This window comes from Apis florea, unplaced genomic scaffold (genome assembly GCF_048593485.1).
Source record: "Apis florea isolate Af1SG1 unplaced genomic scaffold, ASM4859348v1 contig_3195_pilon, whole genome shotgun sequence".
Classification (NCBI taxonomy): domain Eukaryota; kingdom Metazoa; phylum Arthropoda; class Insecta; order Hymenoptera; family Apidae; genus Apis; species Apis florea.
In genome coordinates this window covers 103,776-123,993 of record NW_028256722.1, presented here as the reverse complement: position 1 = coordinate 123,993, position 20,218 = coordinate 103,776, and the positions used below count along the sequence as shown (strand labels likewise).

The 20,218-nt window shown below is 37.0% G+C and overlaps 1 protein-coding gene across 2 annotated transcripts in view; it reads left to right on the top strand.

Moving 5' to 3' along the window:
• LOC100870761 (uncharacterized) overlaps nt 1–18,506 on the top strand; it is a 124,439-nt gene extending 105,933 nt beyond the window's left edge. For both annotated transcript variants that reach the window (XM_012493099.3, XM_012493100.3), the window contains one exon: nt 16,217–18,506. In XM_012493099.3, coding sequence (XP_012348553.2) covers nt 16,385–18,475 — 2,091 coding nt within the window. In that variant the 5' untranslated portion in view covers nt 16,217–16,384 and the 3' untranslated portion in view covers nt 18,476–18,506. The remainder of the gene's footprint in view (nt 1–16,216) is intronic.
• The last annotated feature ends 1,712 nt before the right edge of the window (nt 18,507–20,218 follow it).

Sequence of the window (20,218 nt, the reverse complement as noted above, 5' to 3'; positions counted from 1 at the left end):
GACAATCGAGCAGCGAAGACTTAACCATTTTAATTTTCCAATCGACCTCCAATTTTCCATTATCTCCAAACGTTCTACCAACTCTATTATAGAGAATGAAAATATATATATATATATATATCAGTGGAAAATTTTGAAACGATTTATCTCTTTACTTGTTTAAAAACAATAAAGCTAATATTATCACGAAAGAAATTATCTCGAAAAAATCCTAAAATTCTTTCGAAAGAGAAGAAGAGGAAACAAACGAACGAGAAGAAGTATAAAGGAAATATACTCAGAAATACATCAGGCTGGGCGAAAAAAATTGCACTCGGCAAGAATGCACGTGTTCGTAGTTTAATCGAGGCGGAGAAGAGAAATCTTCTGCGATATACAATGTATATTTGTTGTTTATCAACAATCAACGACCATATCCAAGGAACGGTTTACACGTAATTAACAGGCTGGCCTTTACAGGCGTCGCGTTGCGTCACTGACACTGACTGCCAGCTAGACAACGTTGACATTGACACACGTCGCGATTTCAAAGTCAGATCCGTCAGGATCGCTCGAAATATGCCGTGAGAGTTCTTTTTTTCCCCCCTCCTGCCCCTCCCTTTTTTTTTCTTTTTTCACGCAATCGAATACCTTGAACGACGTCTACGAGAAAATAATGTGGATAGAGGGAGAGAGAGAGAAAAAGAGAGAATTGCAACGTTTTTGTTCAAGGAGAGAATAATCGAAGAAGGAAGTGTGCTGAAACGATGGACAAAAGTTGTTTTTGAATGGTTGGATAAATGAAAGGTGACGATACAATAGTTCTTTTTTTTCTTCTTCTTCTTCTTCTTCTTCTCAGAGGCTCATTTTGAGGAAGAAACCGCGAGGTTGTAATTTGTTGTATTGTCATTTCAATCGAAGATATTCGAGTCTCTTGAGAACGTGGAAATTTCTGTTTATTTATTGGAAAGAAACTTTACATTGCAATTATTGAAATGTTAATTTAATGATGAAGATATTGCTCAAAATTGTTGGAAAGATAATCTAGATGCAAATAATATAGTTAATTCGTATAAATAGAATACAGGAATGAATAAATGAAGAGGAAATTACTTGTATTTATATCATAGAAAATAAATATAAGAAGATCAATGGAGGAGATATAATTTTTGAAAAATTATAAAGTATTAACAATCTTAAAATACTGAATCGTCTAATATAAAGAAGAAATTTAAAAATCATCTTTTCTACGAAGTTATTATGATATATTATGATATCAACAGGGATGCGAAACTATTAACTCGTGCAATAAATCTTCCTAACAAACACACCTCGAAGCGAAATGCCAATATCGAGGACCACGATCATCATCGCTGCCTTTTACTCAACACCCAAGTTCAACATCCCAGTGAAAGTGACCTTTGACTGGCCTCGTGATCGCATCTCGACAAAGAGCAAACTCTCTCAAGAAAAAAAAAATCTAATCAAAGGAAAGTTAATTTCTTTTGATTAGACGAAGAATAAGCGGCGAAGATTGCTCCATTTACGATTTTAATCCCAAGAAGAGGAAAATAGAGATGTTTTGAATCGAGAAAATCATGGAGGAAGGGAAGGAAAGTAGAGAGGCAGAGCGAAACGACGAGGTTGCAAACATGGCAAGACCTGTGTTACAGATCGTCGATCTATAAGGTAACGATCTGCAGGTCGATTTCTAGAGATCTTAAAGATAAAGGAACTTGAACGGTACAAATTTTTGTTCCTTCTCAGAGGGAGAAAGTTGCCGCTTAATCAACTTCGAGGAATATCATATCTGGTATTTAGCTGCATAAGGATCTTCAGGAAGAAGGACAGAAATTCTTAGAATCCTATAAAATGTGGTGAGGATCGTTATTCCACAGGAAATTGATTTGATTAAGTTAAGGAGTTAAGCAAAAAAAAAAAAGTGATTAATCCTTAATTGGCGACGCGTGTATTATTTACGACCAGGTAGAAAGTAAGTAGGTATTTAAGATGATGATTTTTCATGACAGGTTACTACTCCAGTGTTTCTTTCTCCAGTGATTTGTTATTCGCGAGGCAATCTTGGACACCAGTGTTATATTAATTTTTTTTCTCTTACTTTTGTAACCTTTCCTTTATCTCTTTGTATCTTTAGCTTTCTTCTTTTCTTCCACACTCGATTAATCCTCAATGAGAGAAAATGTTGGACAGAAGAAATCAATCTAGATCCATTCTTGCCAAAAAAAAAAAAAAGTAATTCTTCGATGGAATTTCAAGAGGAATGAAAGGACTTGAAAAACAAAATTTCAAATTTCTATAAAATCACGTCGAACGTGACTACGATAACCTTGATGAATAATTCGAACGTGACTGTTTATAGTTCTTATCCATAGTTTCTTATCTGTCGAATCAATCAAATTATATAAAAATCCGGAATCGAAAACAAACGGAGAAAGAGAGGGAGGGAGAAAAAAAATGTAATGGAAAAATGCAAAGAATAAAAGAGTTAAAGTCATTCGATCAGGTGAAATCGAGAATGAAGCCATAGGGACCTTCGTGAACGTGTTATTACAGAGTATAAAGTGGCTCGTAAAAATTTGCCGATTCTTGGGCCCTTTGGTGTAACGGGACGAAGGAAACCCGAAGAAGAAAGGAAGTCAGTCGTCTTTGATTTATCTTCTCTTCATTCACGGTTTTTTTTTTTTAAATCAATTTATTATCTTCGAAAAATTTTCCTAACTTAAAAAATTATAACACGTATCAGTGTATCAGTCGTAAAATTTTGAAATCCCTCCAATTTACGATCCCCAAATAAATTTTTATCTTCGCAATATTTGCAGCGCAACGAAATTTCGATATCCAAATTTTGCCACGTTCGTTACAAATCGATTTATTTAACTTTCGTTCCCACGATACGAAATTACAAAAAAAAAAAAAAAAAAAGAAAGAAAAATGAAAAAAGAATTTATTCCCATTAATAACACGCGTCTCAAAATCGGGACAACTTTTAAAAAGAAAGCAGAGCGCAGAAAAAAAAAGATGATCGAACCACATATGCTATGTATATATATATATATATATGATATGCATACGTATCCGTACACGCAAAAGTCTTCTAAAAGCAGATGACTTTCCAGAAGAGTAAACGCTGGTGTACAAGCGTGTGCACGCACGCATAAAGGATGGGAAAGGCGTTCCGTGTATGTTTCACCGCCGACTTCGATTTCACCTTGTTCCGAAGTCCTTTGACCCCGTGGAACGCGTTTGTAACGCGCGACATAACGCTACCTTGTAGCGATAAATTAGATCGTGCGCTCGTGCCGCGTTTACGGACAGTTTGACGTCTCTTTTCTTTTTTTTTTCTTTCTTTTTTCTTTTCTTCTTTTTCTTCTTTTTTTTTTTTTTTTTTTTCCCTTTACAAACACGCTTCCTCGTGTAACGTTGAACCTGCTCCGGGAGGAGGAAAGTAAACGTTTTGGCATTCGATGCACTGTTGCACGATTTAAAGTACGTAAGTAAAATATACATTCGGATGTTTAACACCGTTGGATGGCCGCAGAGGTCTCCGATAGCAAGGTTCGACAGTGGCTCCATAGAGGTCACTAGTAGTACTCTATTGGAATTAATTAAAGAGTTATGATAATTTAAGATGGAAAGTTGTGATGTGTGAGATTTTTTATATTTGTAGGAAAGTGGTGAAACAATTAAGTGGGAAGGTTTAATTTTTGCAACAGGTGAAAGGAAACGAGGATGATTGATTAAAATTTAATGAATAAGTACAAATTGGATATTTTTGTTTCAGCCTCTGAAATATCACGAATATATTTATACACTTTCGTATATTAAAATGAGTAAAATGATCGTTCTGTTACAAATATTCCTTACACAATATTTATCACACGGTTAATTATGTAAAGTGTATACATATATATGTTTTTTCTCCATTTATTGTTAATAAAAAATGAAGTTCAAGATCTCCACACGTTTACTTATGAAACAAGGTGCCAATATATTCGTGGGACAATTCTAGAAGCTGAAACAAAGACAAAAAAGTTACTATACAAAAAAATATTGACGAAACAAGAAACTCTTTACTCTTCTTGTTTACTCTCATCTTTAACCCAATTCAAGTATTATTGTCCTTCGAACTAAATCCATTCTCTTAAGATTACTTTTCGTAATCGTAGTTTCCATGTTCATAACAGTCGATCTATTAATTTCTGTCCAAACTGAACGTGAGAAAACATAATTCTTGCGCACACACGATGATTTCTCTTAACCGTGACGTTTAGAGATGAGTCAGTAACCATATCATCCGTAAGACTCATCCATGAGGCCAAGCTTATACATAGATCAAGATCTAACCATATCTCAAGGGCGAAAAAGGAGGGAGAAAATGGCTGTCATTCTCACTTTTATTACTCATTTTTATTTCCATGGAAATTCACTTCTTTCTTCTTCCCTCGAATTTACAATTGTTAATTTGTAATTGTTATGGCATATCCACTTCACAAAAAAAAAAAAAAAAATAATGGGAACGCGTTATAAAGATCGTTATCGATTTTACATCAAACTGACGTAACATTCAAAGATATGATCTTTATTTACAGTGATTACCTGATGTTGATCGTCAGCTCTGATTGTGGGATTATATTTCAATTTTAGTTACATGTTTCAATCCTTACAAAATGTTTCCAATTTCTAGAAGGCTTGATTCGTTTTAGCGTTAAATAAAAGTTTTTTATAAGATCTTTCGAAGTTGCTATATACCTGTATTTATTCTGAAAACCAGTTTGTTCAGATCAATGCATAAATTAATGACATTTATACAACTTGTTATCAACACGATTGAATGATTTGACGTATTATTTTTGTATTATTTTTATTAAATGATACAAGAGTAATTTAAAATAATTACAAATATTTCATTATAGAAGTGTATCATGTATAAAAAATAAATTTTTTTTTTAATCATTCCTCTATTAAGAAAATAATTACTCTCATATTTCAAAAATCAAAAAATCCATTTCAATAAAAAAAAAAAAAAAATACACGAAGTGACAATTTTGTTCCTGTACAAAATAATAATAATAATAATAATAATAATAGTAACAATCGATCAACAATGTGATACAACGAAATCAGATCAGAGAGAATGATTCATCACCATGAAACAAAGTCTGAAAATAGCTGTATGTAGATCAAAATCTAACGGTGTCGTTTCGCCACCGGCAAAAACAAAGGCGAAGAACCGAGCAAACAAATTCCGACACAGCTGTGGTCTCTCGAGGAAACTTGGAGAGGCAATGAAAGAAATGAGGGAGGAAAAAAATCGGTTCTTCTAGGGCTGCCAGGCAATTAAGTGTGACCCAACGCGTGTTGAGGGATTTTTGCGAATGATCCTTCCTAACCGACCGTTAGAAAGAATCGTTGGAAAGAATTCGCGGAACGCCCCACATCCTTTGAAGCGTTTTGTCGCGATCGCCGCGTTTGTCACGGTTTGCTACGGTTTGTCGAGCGCTCGAGAACGGCAATTATCAGGTCACACCGGAGACGCTGTTTTTCGAATTAAATGCCCTCGTTCGAAAGGCATTAACCGTGCTTTTTCGCTTGCGAGGTAGAGATTTCTCTTGTGTCGTTGAGCGAGTCGAGTCATTTGAAGTTATTTAAAGCTGTCTAAAGTAGGAATTGTGTGCAAGAAAAAGTTGGATTGAATTGGCAAAACAAAATGTTTGATAAGAAGTTTGTAACGTAAACGAAGTTTGACAAAGTTTGCTCGCCAATATTTCGAATCATTTGAAGTCATTTAAAGTATTGTATGCAAGAAAATATGAGTTATGAATTGGATTGAATTGATCGGTAAAAGGAAATGTTTGTAACGTAAACGAAGTTTAATGTTTGACAAGGTTTGCTCGCCAATATTTCGAGTGCAATTGATAAAATGATTTGAAGTCATTTAAAGTATTGTATGCAAGAAAATGTGAGTTATGAATTGGATTGAATTGATCGGTAAAAGGAAATGTTTGGTAAGAAGTTTGTAACGTAAACGAAGTTTAATGTTTGACAAGGTTTGCTCGCCGATATTTCGAGTGCAATTAATAAAATAATGATTTGAAATCGATGAAATCTTTCAAATCGAATGTTATCTAATACAAATATATAGATGAATCGAGTGTTTGTGTTGGTTTGACGAAGTTTGAATTCGAGTAAAAGATAGGATTTTAAATTTCTGAAGATATTGAAGATTTCGATTGTACTTAAAAATTGTTTATCGTTTAAAATTAACAACAAATATAAAATAAAAGAAGGTAAAGGTAAGTAGAAAAAAGAAAAGGTGTTGAAGATACAATAGAGAGGTTTCTCGTGATAATATTCGGAGTAGTATGAAACCAGCTGTTCATCATCATCCGGCTCGTTACAGGGATATTAAACGTATCTCTTAATTTACGAAGAAACAGGAGGCATCTTTGAAAGTCTTCTTCCTCGGAGAGCGCATTATTCCCTCGTGCTATAACTTACGCTGAAAGGAAAGTTTTAACGACTGCATCATCTGCATGTGGAAATACCAAGGTTCGCATAGTTTCAAGAGAATCTAACGCACTGAATCGTTATGCAGAAAACTGATAAATTGCGGATAATTAACGAGTATGGACTTGAAATCTTATTCTCGTTTTTGATGGTTATTATTAACGTGGGCTTCGAGGGGATATTAAATTTCATCCCAATTAATCGACCATAAAGTTTGTAGACGTTATATCACGAAAGAAGAAAATTAAGATACAAGATTGTGCTAATTGTACTCTTCACTCACATTTGTTCAAAATTATATGCAATGCTTTTTTCTTAATTTAAATTCACAATTGTCATAAATTTAATATAACGAATATATTTGTATTTACGCTGATTTCGTTCATATGTATATATACTTATAATTTTACCAAGTAAAGTGTCATCAAATACCAGTTTAGCTGATTATGCTAATATTTCAGACTCCGTGCTCGTTTAAAACTCTTTCCAAAACCTCGATTCGAAAAAAGAAAAGAAAAAAAAATGATCAATGCATCGTTGAAACGTAATATTTACGTTTCGAATCTCGTTATCCCGATCGGCCGAACGATGGAATAATTGAAAGATTCGATTCAATCAGTAATACCATTCATCGTCCCTGTTATAATAGATTGGAAAGGTATGAAGGTTAGGAAAGTGGGTTCCGCATGAGCTATCAGCAATAAACCGTATTCACCAGGACGGACCTTCTGTGCTTCTTTTGCGGAATGGATAAAATCAACTGGCCGTTTCTCGATCGTATCGTTGGAAGAAGGTGAGAAATAAATCTTGTGCAATAAAGTACTTCGAGGCAAAAGAGATAATGGGGCGTTCGTTCATTGGGGTTGGAGCGCAATTAGTGTGTCTAATCTTAGGCTTTATGCCTGTATGTTTAAAAAAAAAAAAAAAAAAAGGAAAAAAGAAAAGGGAGAAAAATCGTGACACACGATCGATTTCAAGAGGAACAATGGAGTGTGGACGATTAAGATCGACGATCGAGAGATGCATGTCGAGGAATTCTGTTAAAAGATCGAGTTATGTATTATTCTTGTGTGCAAGATCCGTAATGGGATTGCGTTTCATTGTAATAAGGTTATTGTTTGCCGGAATGATCGTGAGGATATTACTAAATGAGATAAATTCTTGATCCTTTCACGGTCCAACGTGTCAAGGATAACGATTAGAATTCGTATTTTTCGTCTCCTTTGAATCTTTAAAATTTGAAATTGTTTGAAAGTGATTGTTTGCCAGTGGAAAGGTATATAAAATATCCGAAATGAAATTCGATCTATATCTTTGTTACGAGTAACTTATTCTTTAAATATTTTATTATTTTTTTATTTTATCACCTGCATTCTGCACAGGACGGATTTCAATATCAAATAAGGCCTCAAAAAAGATCTTGGATAAATGATAATGATTTCATAAATAAGCGTATGCTTTTATTAACGTCTCCAGGTGTTAATTACACGATGATTCTTGGCTCTTGGATTAAACTGGCTGGACTCGTTTCGAATTAAATTTGTTAATCGATATCGTATATTCTATAATATGCGTCATGAATACATGAGGTTTATATATGGAGTTATATATAGTTTCTTTGACCATCTGCACGATCGATGTAATATTTATCGAAAATTCATGGAAAATAAACGACGAAAGTAAATTAATAAAATGATGAAAAGAGAAAAGGTCTGTAGTATATTATTAAAAATTGAATAAGTAAAAAAATAATAATAATAATAATAATAATAATAATAATGCAAATGCATCTTTTTCCATTCTTAATTAACATATCATTTTATTTTAATTTTTTTTTTTTTTTCAATATCGGAAATTATAATACGAAGCGTCAAAAGTCAAATAAAATTAACATAATAGTTAATTAAATTGCAATTGATTATGCAAATGAAAGGTTAAATATAAGTTTAAAAAAAAAAGGAAGCAAAATATATAAATTAAGGGTGAAATATTTAAAAAAAAAAAAATCTCTGAAGTTTAATTTTTAATCAGATTATAAAAACAAGTAAAAGATTTCTCGACGCATAATTAACTTCTTCATAGGATAAGCATTGAAAATGACATCTTTTTATTAACGTAACTTTTACATCTTATTATTAAGCCATTAAATAATTATATTTTTAAAACGAAATTTAAATGTCATATGTGATAATGAATAATATTCTGGAAAAGATAATTATTACGGCAATAATGAATCCATTGTATTGTAATAATCATATTTCTTTCTAACGATGAAGGTTAGACTTTCTTTGAATAAACGAGCAAGTTCATTTTTTAAAAGAAATGACCTCGCAGAATATCACAGAGAGATTTCCTTGACTTACACCATAGGTCGATCATGTAGCTATTATTCTTTGTCTAAGGTGGATTGGTAGCTCAAGGCCATTTCACTGTCTGCGAACATGACACGAGTGACTCTTTCTTTTGTAAACTGGTTACACACTCCAATTGTATCTAGATACGTGCACCTTTTTTTATCTCTTTAATTCGTGATAGGTAACTTAAAACGAGGTCGAGAAATTCGACATTGAAATAATGACGAACTTAATAAAAAAAAAAAAGTGATACAAATTCAATTTTAATTACTTATCTTGATATTGAATGAAGAATTATACTTGGTAAAAAAATTCCACGAAAATTCAATCCACGAGGAATGCAATACCGACCTGATAATTATTTAAAAAAAAAAAAAAAAAAAAAAAAAAAACTTCTTAATCCCCTCGCAGAAGTTGGAATAATTTTTCAAATGGATCCGACAATCATCCTACCTCGTAAGCACATCCGGATCGATCTCGAAATCGAGATCACGTAATTCAGGATGCCGAAACCGGCTAATTTGGCCGAATGGGCCCACCTGTGGGCCCAAAAATGGACACCACGGTGTCGTTTCGACGGAAATGAAATCGACAGAGACCGGATACGATGATTATCTCCTCGAATCGCATTCGAGAACATTATAATTGGCGAGTTCGACGATTTCGATGGATACACTGACCCCGTTTACTCGAGGGAATCCGCTCCTCCTTTTTTCGACACTTTGCGCGTGCCTTTGGGCCTTCGTTTCACCTCGATCCCGTTTCGCGAGAGCGTGAAAAGATATATTTGCTCGTTCAGTCGAAAGGGATTATTCATCTTTTGAAAGACGATATAGGTCGAAGATTTTTGTAATATTTTATTAATTTTAATAATGTCAAAAGTTTTGGAGCATTGACTTCCTCGAAGATACTTGGATTCTGGATTTTTTAAAATTATTCGTTGAAGATAATAATTTTGGAGTAAAATCGTTCTTTCGAAAAGGTGAAATATTCTTTTTGAAACGAGTAAATAAAATTGTTCTTCGAAAGTAACAGTTTAAGTATAATTTGTTATTAAGAAATTATTAAAAAAGGAATATTGTTCGAAGAAACGTCTAATTTAGTACCAGAGATGGCTACTTGGGGCGCTGTAGTCCTAGTTTGAATCATTATTTCGAATCGAAGTTTTAATCAATTAAAGTTCTATGGTTAGAATAGAATTCATAATAAGATATTAATACATATTGCCATGGATGATTAAATATTATTATACAGTACACAATCACACTTCAATGATTTAGAAGAAAAAGAATGCCTCGAATGCAACGATGATATTACGAAGGGTGGTTAAATTGCTGGGGGCTCGAGGCGAGTAAAAAAAATACGATAGAAACGATCTTTCACGAACGAGCATTGCGGCAATAGCAAACTTGAAGATTGGTCTGCTGGTAACTCGGTAACTCAGCTAAATGTCAAGGATAGTTTGAATTATTCTTTTACTTTTTGCGTCGCAGCGCTGCGAGCGACTAAACTTTTATACACTATGAACCCCTGCTAGTATCGATGAGTAATATTCATTGATATTTCCACGCTGTGTTCGTAAACAATCGCACGATTACTCGTTTCAAGTTGAATGCACAAGAGTTTTAAGAGTTGTTCCCGTCATATTAGAATTGTGTCCATCAATGAGTTTGCCTTGATAAATTGAGCCTCCAAGTTTCTTAATTGCGTTCGACGATTTATCTTTCAAAGTTTTCTGATTTACCGCTCGACTTTTTTTACTGAAAGTGCATTCTACAATTATTATATTCATCTTTCTTTCATATATATCGAAGAAGAATCGATTCTAAATATCGAAACAAATAGAAAAGTTGATGTACAAAAATGTCGAGTGAGGCTTACTTATTAAGTTATATAGAAGGAATTTGAGCGAGATAGAAATAGAGATGGCGCTGTGACGGAAATAGCTGTCTCACTTTATCTCCATCTCTCTTCATCTAACGCAAACTTGAATTATAAGTTGTAACTTAATAAATAAACATCAATCGACATTTTTATATAACAACTTTCACGTTTATTTTAACTTTTATTTATTCTCTTAGAATCGACTTTTATAATAAAGATATAATCATTTGCATTAGATTAATTCATTAATCAGAATCATATCAATTAATCGGTTGAAATCTTAAATCCCCATTTTCACGCCACGATTCTTCATTTCTCCAAATCGTCTCGTTCTCGAAAAACCGCAACTCCCCTATCATTTCCTTAAATCATCCCCCTTCGATAATCGTAAAAACCCCAAACTCGAGACATAACCTCAAATTTCGTTGCATTTATGATTTCGAGGCAATCCAAGGTGCCATAAATCGATCAACGAACCGACAATTAGGCGGCACCAATGTCAGTGAACGAACGAACAAACATCCTCAACGTGATCTTCCACCCTTTTATCTCTCTTCCTTCCTCTCTTTCTCTTTCTCTCGTCGTCCCTGAAGCGATGAAAGGGCGCGCGCGCGACCAACACCTTCGACTCCACTCGTTTTTCTATCGGCGTGATTTTGCGCAACTTGATCCAGTTTCGTCGATAGAAAATCATCGTGGACCCTAATGTTTCAACAACAACGACCATTTCGTGTGATCGGCCCGAGGCCGATGATCAAATCGCGAACCTAACCTCTTGCAACGATGAAGAAAGGAGAAAAAGAAGAAGAAGAAGAAGAAGAAGAAGAAGAAGAAGAAAAAAGAAACTGAGGCTTGCACCAGCGCAGAGAAACAAACTACGACGAAATCGAGTAACCAGAAACGATAAGTATCGTTCGTTCCGTGAATTCGTGGTCTTTTTGCGGGACCAGCGACACCTGTTTTCGCTTTTCTTGCTCTTCGACTGGCGGACTGGACTTCCTGTTTTTTCGTTAAGTTGGCTTAAGTGTATATAATTTTATAATTTCTTTTTTATTCACTCTTGTGAAACGGTTTGTCAATCGCGGATTTGGTAGTCAATCGGAGGTAATTAATGAAATGAAGATAATTAGAGTTGAATATTAAATAATGATTTTTTTAATCGAGAAGTAATATAAGGTAATGTAAATGGATTTTCACAGTGATTTAAATTTCAAAATGTGCAATAACAATTTCCAAATTATTTTATCGATTTTTAATGAAAGAACAAATTACAAAGTGAAGATATCAAATCTTATTTACAAATCTAATTCACTTAACTAGTCTTCATCCTTAAATTAGTCCCGATTTAAATCTCTAATATCCAACAATCACGAATATATTTTTGTCATACATCATTTTTGTATTCCACACGGTAATACTTATATCTCGAAACAAATTTATCCCATCCAGGATGATAAATATCCAATGAAATGCCCCACGATGCATACAAATTATCATCTCCCCACGCTCAAATTTTCCAATTCTCCATACCGAACCAACAAAACCAACTCCACAACTGCCTGTTATACTTTTCGTTTTTGGTTATTAGCGCGTTTTCAATCACCGCCATTGCCTCACCTTGCGCGGCGATGGAATTTTAATTACATTGTAGTAAAGAGCAAGATTGATGCCACTGCGTATATTAGATGAGATATAAAAATACGTTGTGTAATAAATGCACAGTGATAATAAGCATGCGAAAGACAGTGAGAGTTTGATCGTGCAATATGATGATGATTACGCCGACATTCCTCAGCCACAAATTAATGGAGACATTTTGACGCGTTCCTCGATAATGGATTATCGATAACGGAAATGATCCAGCTTATTTGAATTTGTAACAATAACTATAAATAGAATTCGATTCAATTGAAATATTGTTATAATTAAATTGTTATAAAATAAATTGTTCGATTGTATTCTGTAGGTTTTTTGATCGCTGCATTTGTGGAAAAGAAATTTGTATTTTTATTGCACGTGTTTCGTAACATTTCATTTGTAATTTTTTTGTTTAAATCAATCGTAATTATTGAGTTTTATTTTCTAACATTGTGTTTCCATTATGATTTTATATAATCAATGAAAAAAAAATATTTATATTTTAACAAGATATTATTCGTTCGTAAATTATATTTTTTTCAAATCATGGAAATTTCTTTCTGTTTTACCTTTATGATATTGATTGCACATGTAAATTATTTTGTTTGATTTTTGTTTTTTTTTTTTTTCAATTACGTTACACAACAATTATGTAACATTTCATTAGTTAGTATATAATGAGTTGAGGATTTTAATTATAATTTCACATTTCCAAGATGAGTAAAAAATTTGAGTGATGGACAAGGATCCTTGAATTATTCTCTGGCATTTCGCTGGACGAGGTTTTTATATCTGATGCAATCTCGCAAAACTTTTAATAATAAAGTGTTCAGGAAGTCGAAGAATGCTATGAAGAATCTTATAATACACGTTCTATTAGAGTTTTCTATTTATCGATTACGTTATATGGTGAACATTTATGAAAACAATCGTAAAATTATTTCACTGGAATAATGACATAATAATATTCATAAAATTAATATTAATTATTTCACACGTTCGAAGGATATGATTAGCAATAAATCGACTATATTTTAATCTATCATTATTTAATAATGATTACATATTTTTAAAAGAAATCTTCTCATACTATTTTCCATACTGACTATCATATATAAATTTCATTTCAATATCATAATTATAATTTTCTTTTATTTTCTATCGTTAACTAAAAGTATTAAATAATCCTTCGATGCTTCGAAGTTAAAGATTCTCCAAAATCCTCGCCTCGACATTCACCTTTCGTCTAACTTATCATTACCAAGGAAACCGTAGCACATTAATCAAAATGATACATCGTGTTTCGTACGGGCAAAAAATGAAAAAAAAGTGTTGCCAATTCCGACAGGATTAATCGTTACAAATATTCGTGAGGATTAATGATAGTAACGATTCATTTTTAATGGTAATTTTTATCAGGAAAGAAAGCAGACAGAGAAAGTAAATCGATATTCGGTTACCGATTTATTTCAGAATCAACCAATTGTTGTGCTAATTCTATGAAGTAAGTAAGCTTACCCGCGTGCGTGACCATAGATAAAGATCTACTTTCGCCATCTGTGGTAACGGGATAAAATTGGCCGTGGTAATTTTGAACGAAAGTGAATCGATGAAACGGAGAGTTTTCGATTTTCTTCCCCACATTTCCAAACAATCCCATAATTTAAATCTTCTTTCAAACCCTTTAAAATTTATTACAACTCTCATCAAACAACCTACAAATTTTCGTCTCACATTTACTTAACAATAAAAATCACATATTCGAATGGCCCAATTAAATTTTCCATATAAAAGTATCGCAATTCGATTTGAAAAATAATAAAACAAACACCTATAATTAGAGACCCGAATTTTCGACGATCCATATACAATTTCTAAATTAGAAATCGCTTCAATTTTCCACACGCGTGATTAATTATAAATACTCATAATTCGAAGGTAATCCATAATTTGAGGGCTCGGTTTTTCCATCGCATCTGATGTGTGCGATTCCAGGCCTCGGTTTCGCAACGTGGATCGACCGTCCTCGGACATCCGGGTGGCGAACGGGTCTCGATCAATTGTTATACACTGTGGCTGGCATTTAGCCGCGCGCGACTCGCGTCTGCACTGTTGCCGCATTAATTTGGTACGGTGCGTTGCGGTAGGATAGCTCACGGAAAAGAAGTTGCGCAACCCTATGCTGTTTATGCGCTCGAGCGCTGCGCCTGTACAGGCTGATCTTACAGCTTTAACTAGGTTGCGAATATCTGTTTCCAAGTTTGGATTTATCTTTCATTTTTTTTTTTTTTTTTGAAATGACAAACGAAAAAGACGAATACAATAAATTCAAAGTGGAATAAGAAACTTTGAAAATACGAATCCGCGCGAATAAGTTCTGAAGGAATGAAAAGTGAGGTTATTTTAATAGAGAAAGATATTTTAATATTGTTTTAATATTTGCACGAAAGAAATTTTGCATTCACGATTTAATTCCGCGAGGAAATTTTTTTACAGGAAAAAATCGTTCTATCGTTCGTCGATTCGTAGAAAAATGTTTTCTTATTAAAATCAACGTACGTATTTATTTTATGGATCAGTAATCATGTTAAAATAATTGTCTATAAAATAATTACGTGAATATATAATATTCGTATGTTACATCATTCAATTACTTTAAATCAACTAGGAGTATTATAATAATACTCATTTATAAAGCGCAGATTGAGGTTATGTTTTCACTTTCATAAATCGTAGGCGGTGAACGATCGTGGTAGAATCGCGACAGCAATCGCAATAAGAAAGATGTGCCTCCTTCAAAAAGATACGTAACTTGAATCTTCAAAAAAAAAAAAAGTTATCACTTCTTCGTTTAAATCACTCTATAGAAATTAAACCACTTAAACTAGCCCAGCCTCTCCTTATGTACACACAGTGTCCATGCAACAAAGCCTCTGATCCCCACATTCTTCCCCTCTCTGCCACTCTGTCTATCTCTCGATCTCTCCATCCTCGTTCTATCTCTACCCAGCCGGTTCGGTTTCTCCTTCTCCCTCTCGATCCCTCTGTCTCCGGTATTATACGTGGCGGCTGATCGGTGTACCAACGGCTAGCTGGATTTATACACGGCCACGGTGCGTTCCCACGCCTGGTACACGCGAGAGAGACCTGGCTCTTCGGCCTAATGCCCGTATGGTACCGATCCTAAGAAAACTGGTGGAAAATCTGGGACACGGCGTCGCGGTATGCGCCATTGTCCCGCGATTCTATAGGTTTCGATATCTTGGTTAGGTTAAGCCGGTTCCATTGGTCGCCCTCTGGCGTTTTTTGCAACCTTGCTCGGCGATCGAGCTCTACTCGGTGACTACTCGGTTTTGTTTCCCTCTCCGTTTGCATTTACGGATGTTTATGCAAATTTCTTAGAATCTTGTTTCTACAATGCTTCGTAGAATACTCGGTATTTCTCTCAATTTCTTTTTTCTTTTTCGTTTTTTGTGATCCATTATATTTGCTTGCAACTACGACACAAATTTTTATAACATTTGGAAATGTCTGAGGAAGATTGCAGTCGTATTTCGAATATGTTTCGAGTGGTTCAAGACAGTTAAGATTAAGGCATTTATAATTCTGTTAAAAAATTTTTATTTGATAGTCTACTATACATAAAAAGAAAGTGAAATCTCTCTTCTTGATTTTTTTTTCTTGTATCACTTTACAATTGTTACTTTATTTCCTTTTCTGTCCCCATCTCATCTTATCGAATCTTTCCTCCTCTCTCTTCCTTCTGTCTCTTTCGTTTAAGAGGAATAAAATTTTAGAACAGCTACTTACCAAGAATCCAATATTTTTTTCAGGTCGAACCCCGAACTCAAGGATGCCGTGGGTGAGGAGACAAATTATCCACCATCACTGAAACCCACCCCTTGACCGCCTTAAAACGAATACTGCCAGCCGCGTAAGATCATCGATATCGAAACGAAGCGTTGCAATCGATCACCAGGACGAAGCACCAAACCTACCCCATGGATCTAACCGAGGCATTCGCCCCGGGAGGGGGTGGAGAGGAGCTGCCAAAGACCGATTTCTTCGACTTCGTCGTCTCTCCACCTCCCCACTGCGCCTCCGCAGATGGCGTGTCGGACGAAGAAAGCTTCCTCCATCGCACCACCTGCCGAAGCATCGGCTACCTTCAACAAGGTCACGAGGAACACGAGACCAGCCGGGAACTCCATGGCTCCCCATTCATCAAAGAAACCAACAACAACACACTGACAGCTTTACCACCTGTCTCGACTATCACCGGCTCCCTCAGCCACCATCATCACCACCACCACGTGAGGACGCATCACAGCGCTTGCAACGTTCAACAGAGCAACGAGCAGACACCGATGGACCAATCCGACTGCGACTATTGGGGCACGGACGAGAGCAAAGAGCAAACCTGTAACATACTCCTGGAAGATCTGAACAAATACTGTTGGTCGGCTCACGCGAACGCGCAGAGCCACGGAAACGACAACGTGAACGTTCACCAGGGTTCGAACGAGCATCACCAAGGGGTGGGTCGAGGATGCTCGGCCAACGACAGACAGAACACCGACGGCGCGATATACACTCTCACCGTGTTGAACAACGAGGCCAACTCGATGGATGCCTTGGACTGTTGCAAGAGTCCTGCGCCCACGTCCAGCGACTCCTGGTCGCTCAGACCTAACCTAGATCTGGACGCTATACTGAGCATGGAACCAGCTTCCACCGAGCAGGAACACGACCAATCGAATACCGTGACAGAGGTTTCGCGGACGGTGAACGACAGGTTTCACCCGGACCGTTTCTCCGTTGCATCGTCGCAGTACGCCACCGACGACAGCGGCTTCGTCGAGAGCAAGGAGCTCTGCGGCCGAGGGGCGTCCAGCGGCGGCAATTGTGCCGGGGGTGACAACAACAACGATTGGAAGCTTTCCGACCAAAATCTACAGGAGGCTGCAGCCGCTGCCGCGGCAGCTGTCGCGGTCGGCGCCGGCGACTCTGCCGAGAGCCTTCTCAGGAGCGCTCTCCAAGGCAAACTGTACACCGGCCCGACCCAAGTGGTGTCATCCTCGTCACCGACCACTCAAGGCTCCGCTATATCGATGCCCGTCACGAGCAACGCCGGCTTGCAGATAGTCTCTGACCAACAGCAGCAGCAGCAGCAGCAGCAACAGCAGCAACAGCAACAGCAGCAGCAACCTCAGACGCAACAAGACGAATCCATGCATACATGTACCGATGAGGATTTGTTACTCTCCCAACTGGACCAAACGACCTATCGTCCTGGAGATTACGAGAAGCTAAAGAGCATAGCCAACGAGGTAGTGGAGTCTTACTGCAGCCTGGAACCGGTTTGCAACGTGTCTGCAACGACCACGGTTATGTACACGTTGGACCCGACCAGTGGTAGCCTCGGCACGATCACGCTGCCCGCGGATCTGGGTCAAGTGAGCACGGTTACGGTGGTGACAGCGGCTCAGCAGGAGGTTCTCCAGCAACAGGCCGCCCCTCGAACGGAGGTTGAGCAGCAACAGTCCACCAACCAGCTTCAAATAACTCCCTCGAGAGTCGTCACGACGAAAGCCCCGAAAAAGTACTGTCGACGCACCAACAGGAATAGCAACAACGCGAACGCGGCCAGCAATGGAAGCAGCGGTTCTGAAACAGGTGGGAATACGAGTGGGCAGCAACAGGGTGGCTCGGGCGGCTCGCCGGGCAGCGTTCAACGGAAGGAGCGCTCGTTGCATTATTGCAGTATCTGTAGCAAAGGTTTCAAGGACAAGTACAGCGTGAACGTTCACATCAGAACGCACACAGGCGAGAAACCGTTCGCCTGCTCCCTGTGCGGCAAGAGTTTCCGGCAGAAGGCCCATTTGGCGAAGCACTACCAGACCCACGTGACGCAGAAGCCCAGTGTTCAGCAACAAGCGAGCGGCAGTGGCGCCAGTAACAACGGGAACAGCGGAAATCCAAGCCCATCTGGCGAGACGAGCGGCACGACAACGGGCACCGTGACGAACAGGAGTCAGTCGCACCAGGTGTCGGTCGATCCCGCGGGGAACGCCTGTAATCCACCTAGTTAGTCGCGTTGGATGGGCCAAACAATCTACTTCCGGTTCCCAACGTCCAATTGGATTGCAGTTAATCCTTGCTACTCCATTTATTCTAATTCCCGGTGGCACGGTGCGGAAAGTGGATCGGCGATTTTGCACGTGATGGTGATGGTCAACGAAAGGATACACCGTGCGAGTCTTCCTTTTTTTTTTCTTTTTTTTTTTTCCCCACTCTCTCCTTTATCACTCTCTATATATATCTATTTCTGTTCTCTGTTCTCGCTTATATCTCTCCGTTTTTCTTCTTCTTCTTCTTCTTCTTCTTCTGTTCTAATAATTTCCGTCCATCGATCAGAATCTTCGTTCGGTTCGAGAATTCGGGATGATTTGACGACGACTGAAGAAGGATCCCGGCAAAGAGCTAACCATGACTAACGTCGAGCATCATGAGATCGATTAAAGTATCGATTAGTATTAATTTTTTTTTTTTTTTTTGGAAATTATCTCGCGATCTCATCTTAGAAGGATAATATCAGGACCGTTCTTTCGCCGGTCTGGATATTTATTTCAGTTGCATCTCGGATAGCACAGAGACGTTTTATGGGCGTTTGGAAAGATGTCTGGAAAAATTTATAAAGATAGAAATTAGAGTTTAATAATTAAAAATCAAAAAACGTTTATCCGTGAAAAATTATTATCAATAACATTTTCTATCTAAAATATTTATACGTAATTTCTCAAGTTTTAGAATTGTTCATATCTATCTCATTATAGTTCGAATCGTGGAATTCTAAACGGTGCAATTCGAGCGAGAACTTTGAACTCCATACGTTTCTTGTAGAAGAAAATAATGCAGTGACATATTTATCATTTTTTCTCTCTTATAACACAATAAAAATAATTATATCGTGAAACATTGTCGAAGTAAAAACAGGTAAAAATTTGTAAAATTTTAAGACGTTCGAGGTTTAAAACGAGCGTGGAATAGACATCTTTTAGACGTCGTGTGCTGTCTGGGACGAGTTGCACGCAGCGGTGCTCACGAGTTATGCGAGAAAGCGCGAGCTGGTAACCGCTGGTAGCCGCAGAGATCCCACGAAGAATTTAACGAGCCACACTGTAGAACATTCCTTCGGACGCTTTCTTTTCTGGGCGTTCCCGATCGTACCCTTGTCTTGCGCGTAAGAGCGATTTATCAATCGCGGAAAACCGTCCGTAGAATCGCGATCGGATCGCGGTTTATCGTGAATTTATCCATGGGAGTGCAAGGAGGAGGTTCTCGGATGACCTTTGTTGCATGGCTGTTGTTCCTATCGCCAGTCCAAGTTTCCGTAATATTATTCTATGATTGTGATGCCAATATTAATTCCGACCCGTGTTTATGCCGCGGTCGGAAACTTGAATTGGCGATGCTCGTGAGAAAAGTGAATTAAATCGATATTAAATCGTTACGATCGATCGATAAGTTCCGTCGATAAGTTCACGATGATATTATAGGTTAAGGAGGCGAGCAGAGATCGCCATTTATTTTTTTATTCTCGTGATTAATTATTTCTCGTTCGATGTCAATTGGCCGAGGCCGTTCGAAGGAAAGTGATAAAAGTAGTAGTAAAATGATTAAAAAAAAAAAGAAGAAAAAGAAATAAATAACAAATGAAAGTGAAAAAATGGAAGAAGGGGGGATAAGAAAGTAGCGAACTGCCTTCAAACTGGTCAATTGATTTCGGACGAGGTATATATATCGAATCGTCGATCGACAGTGGGTGCACGATA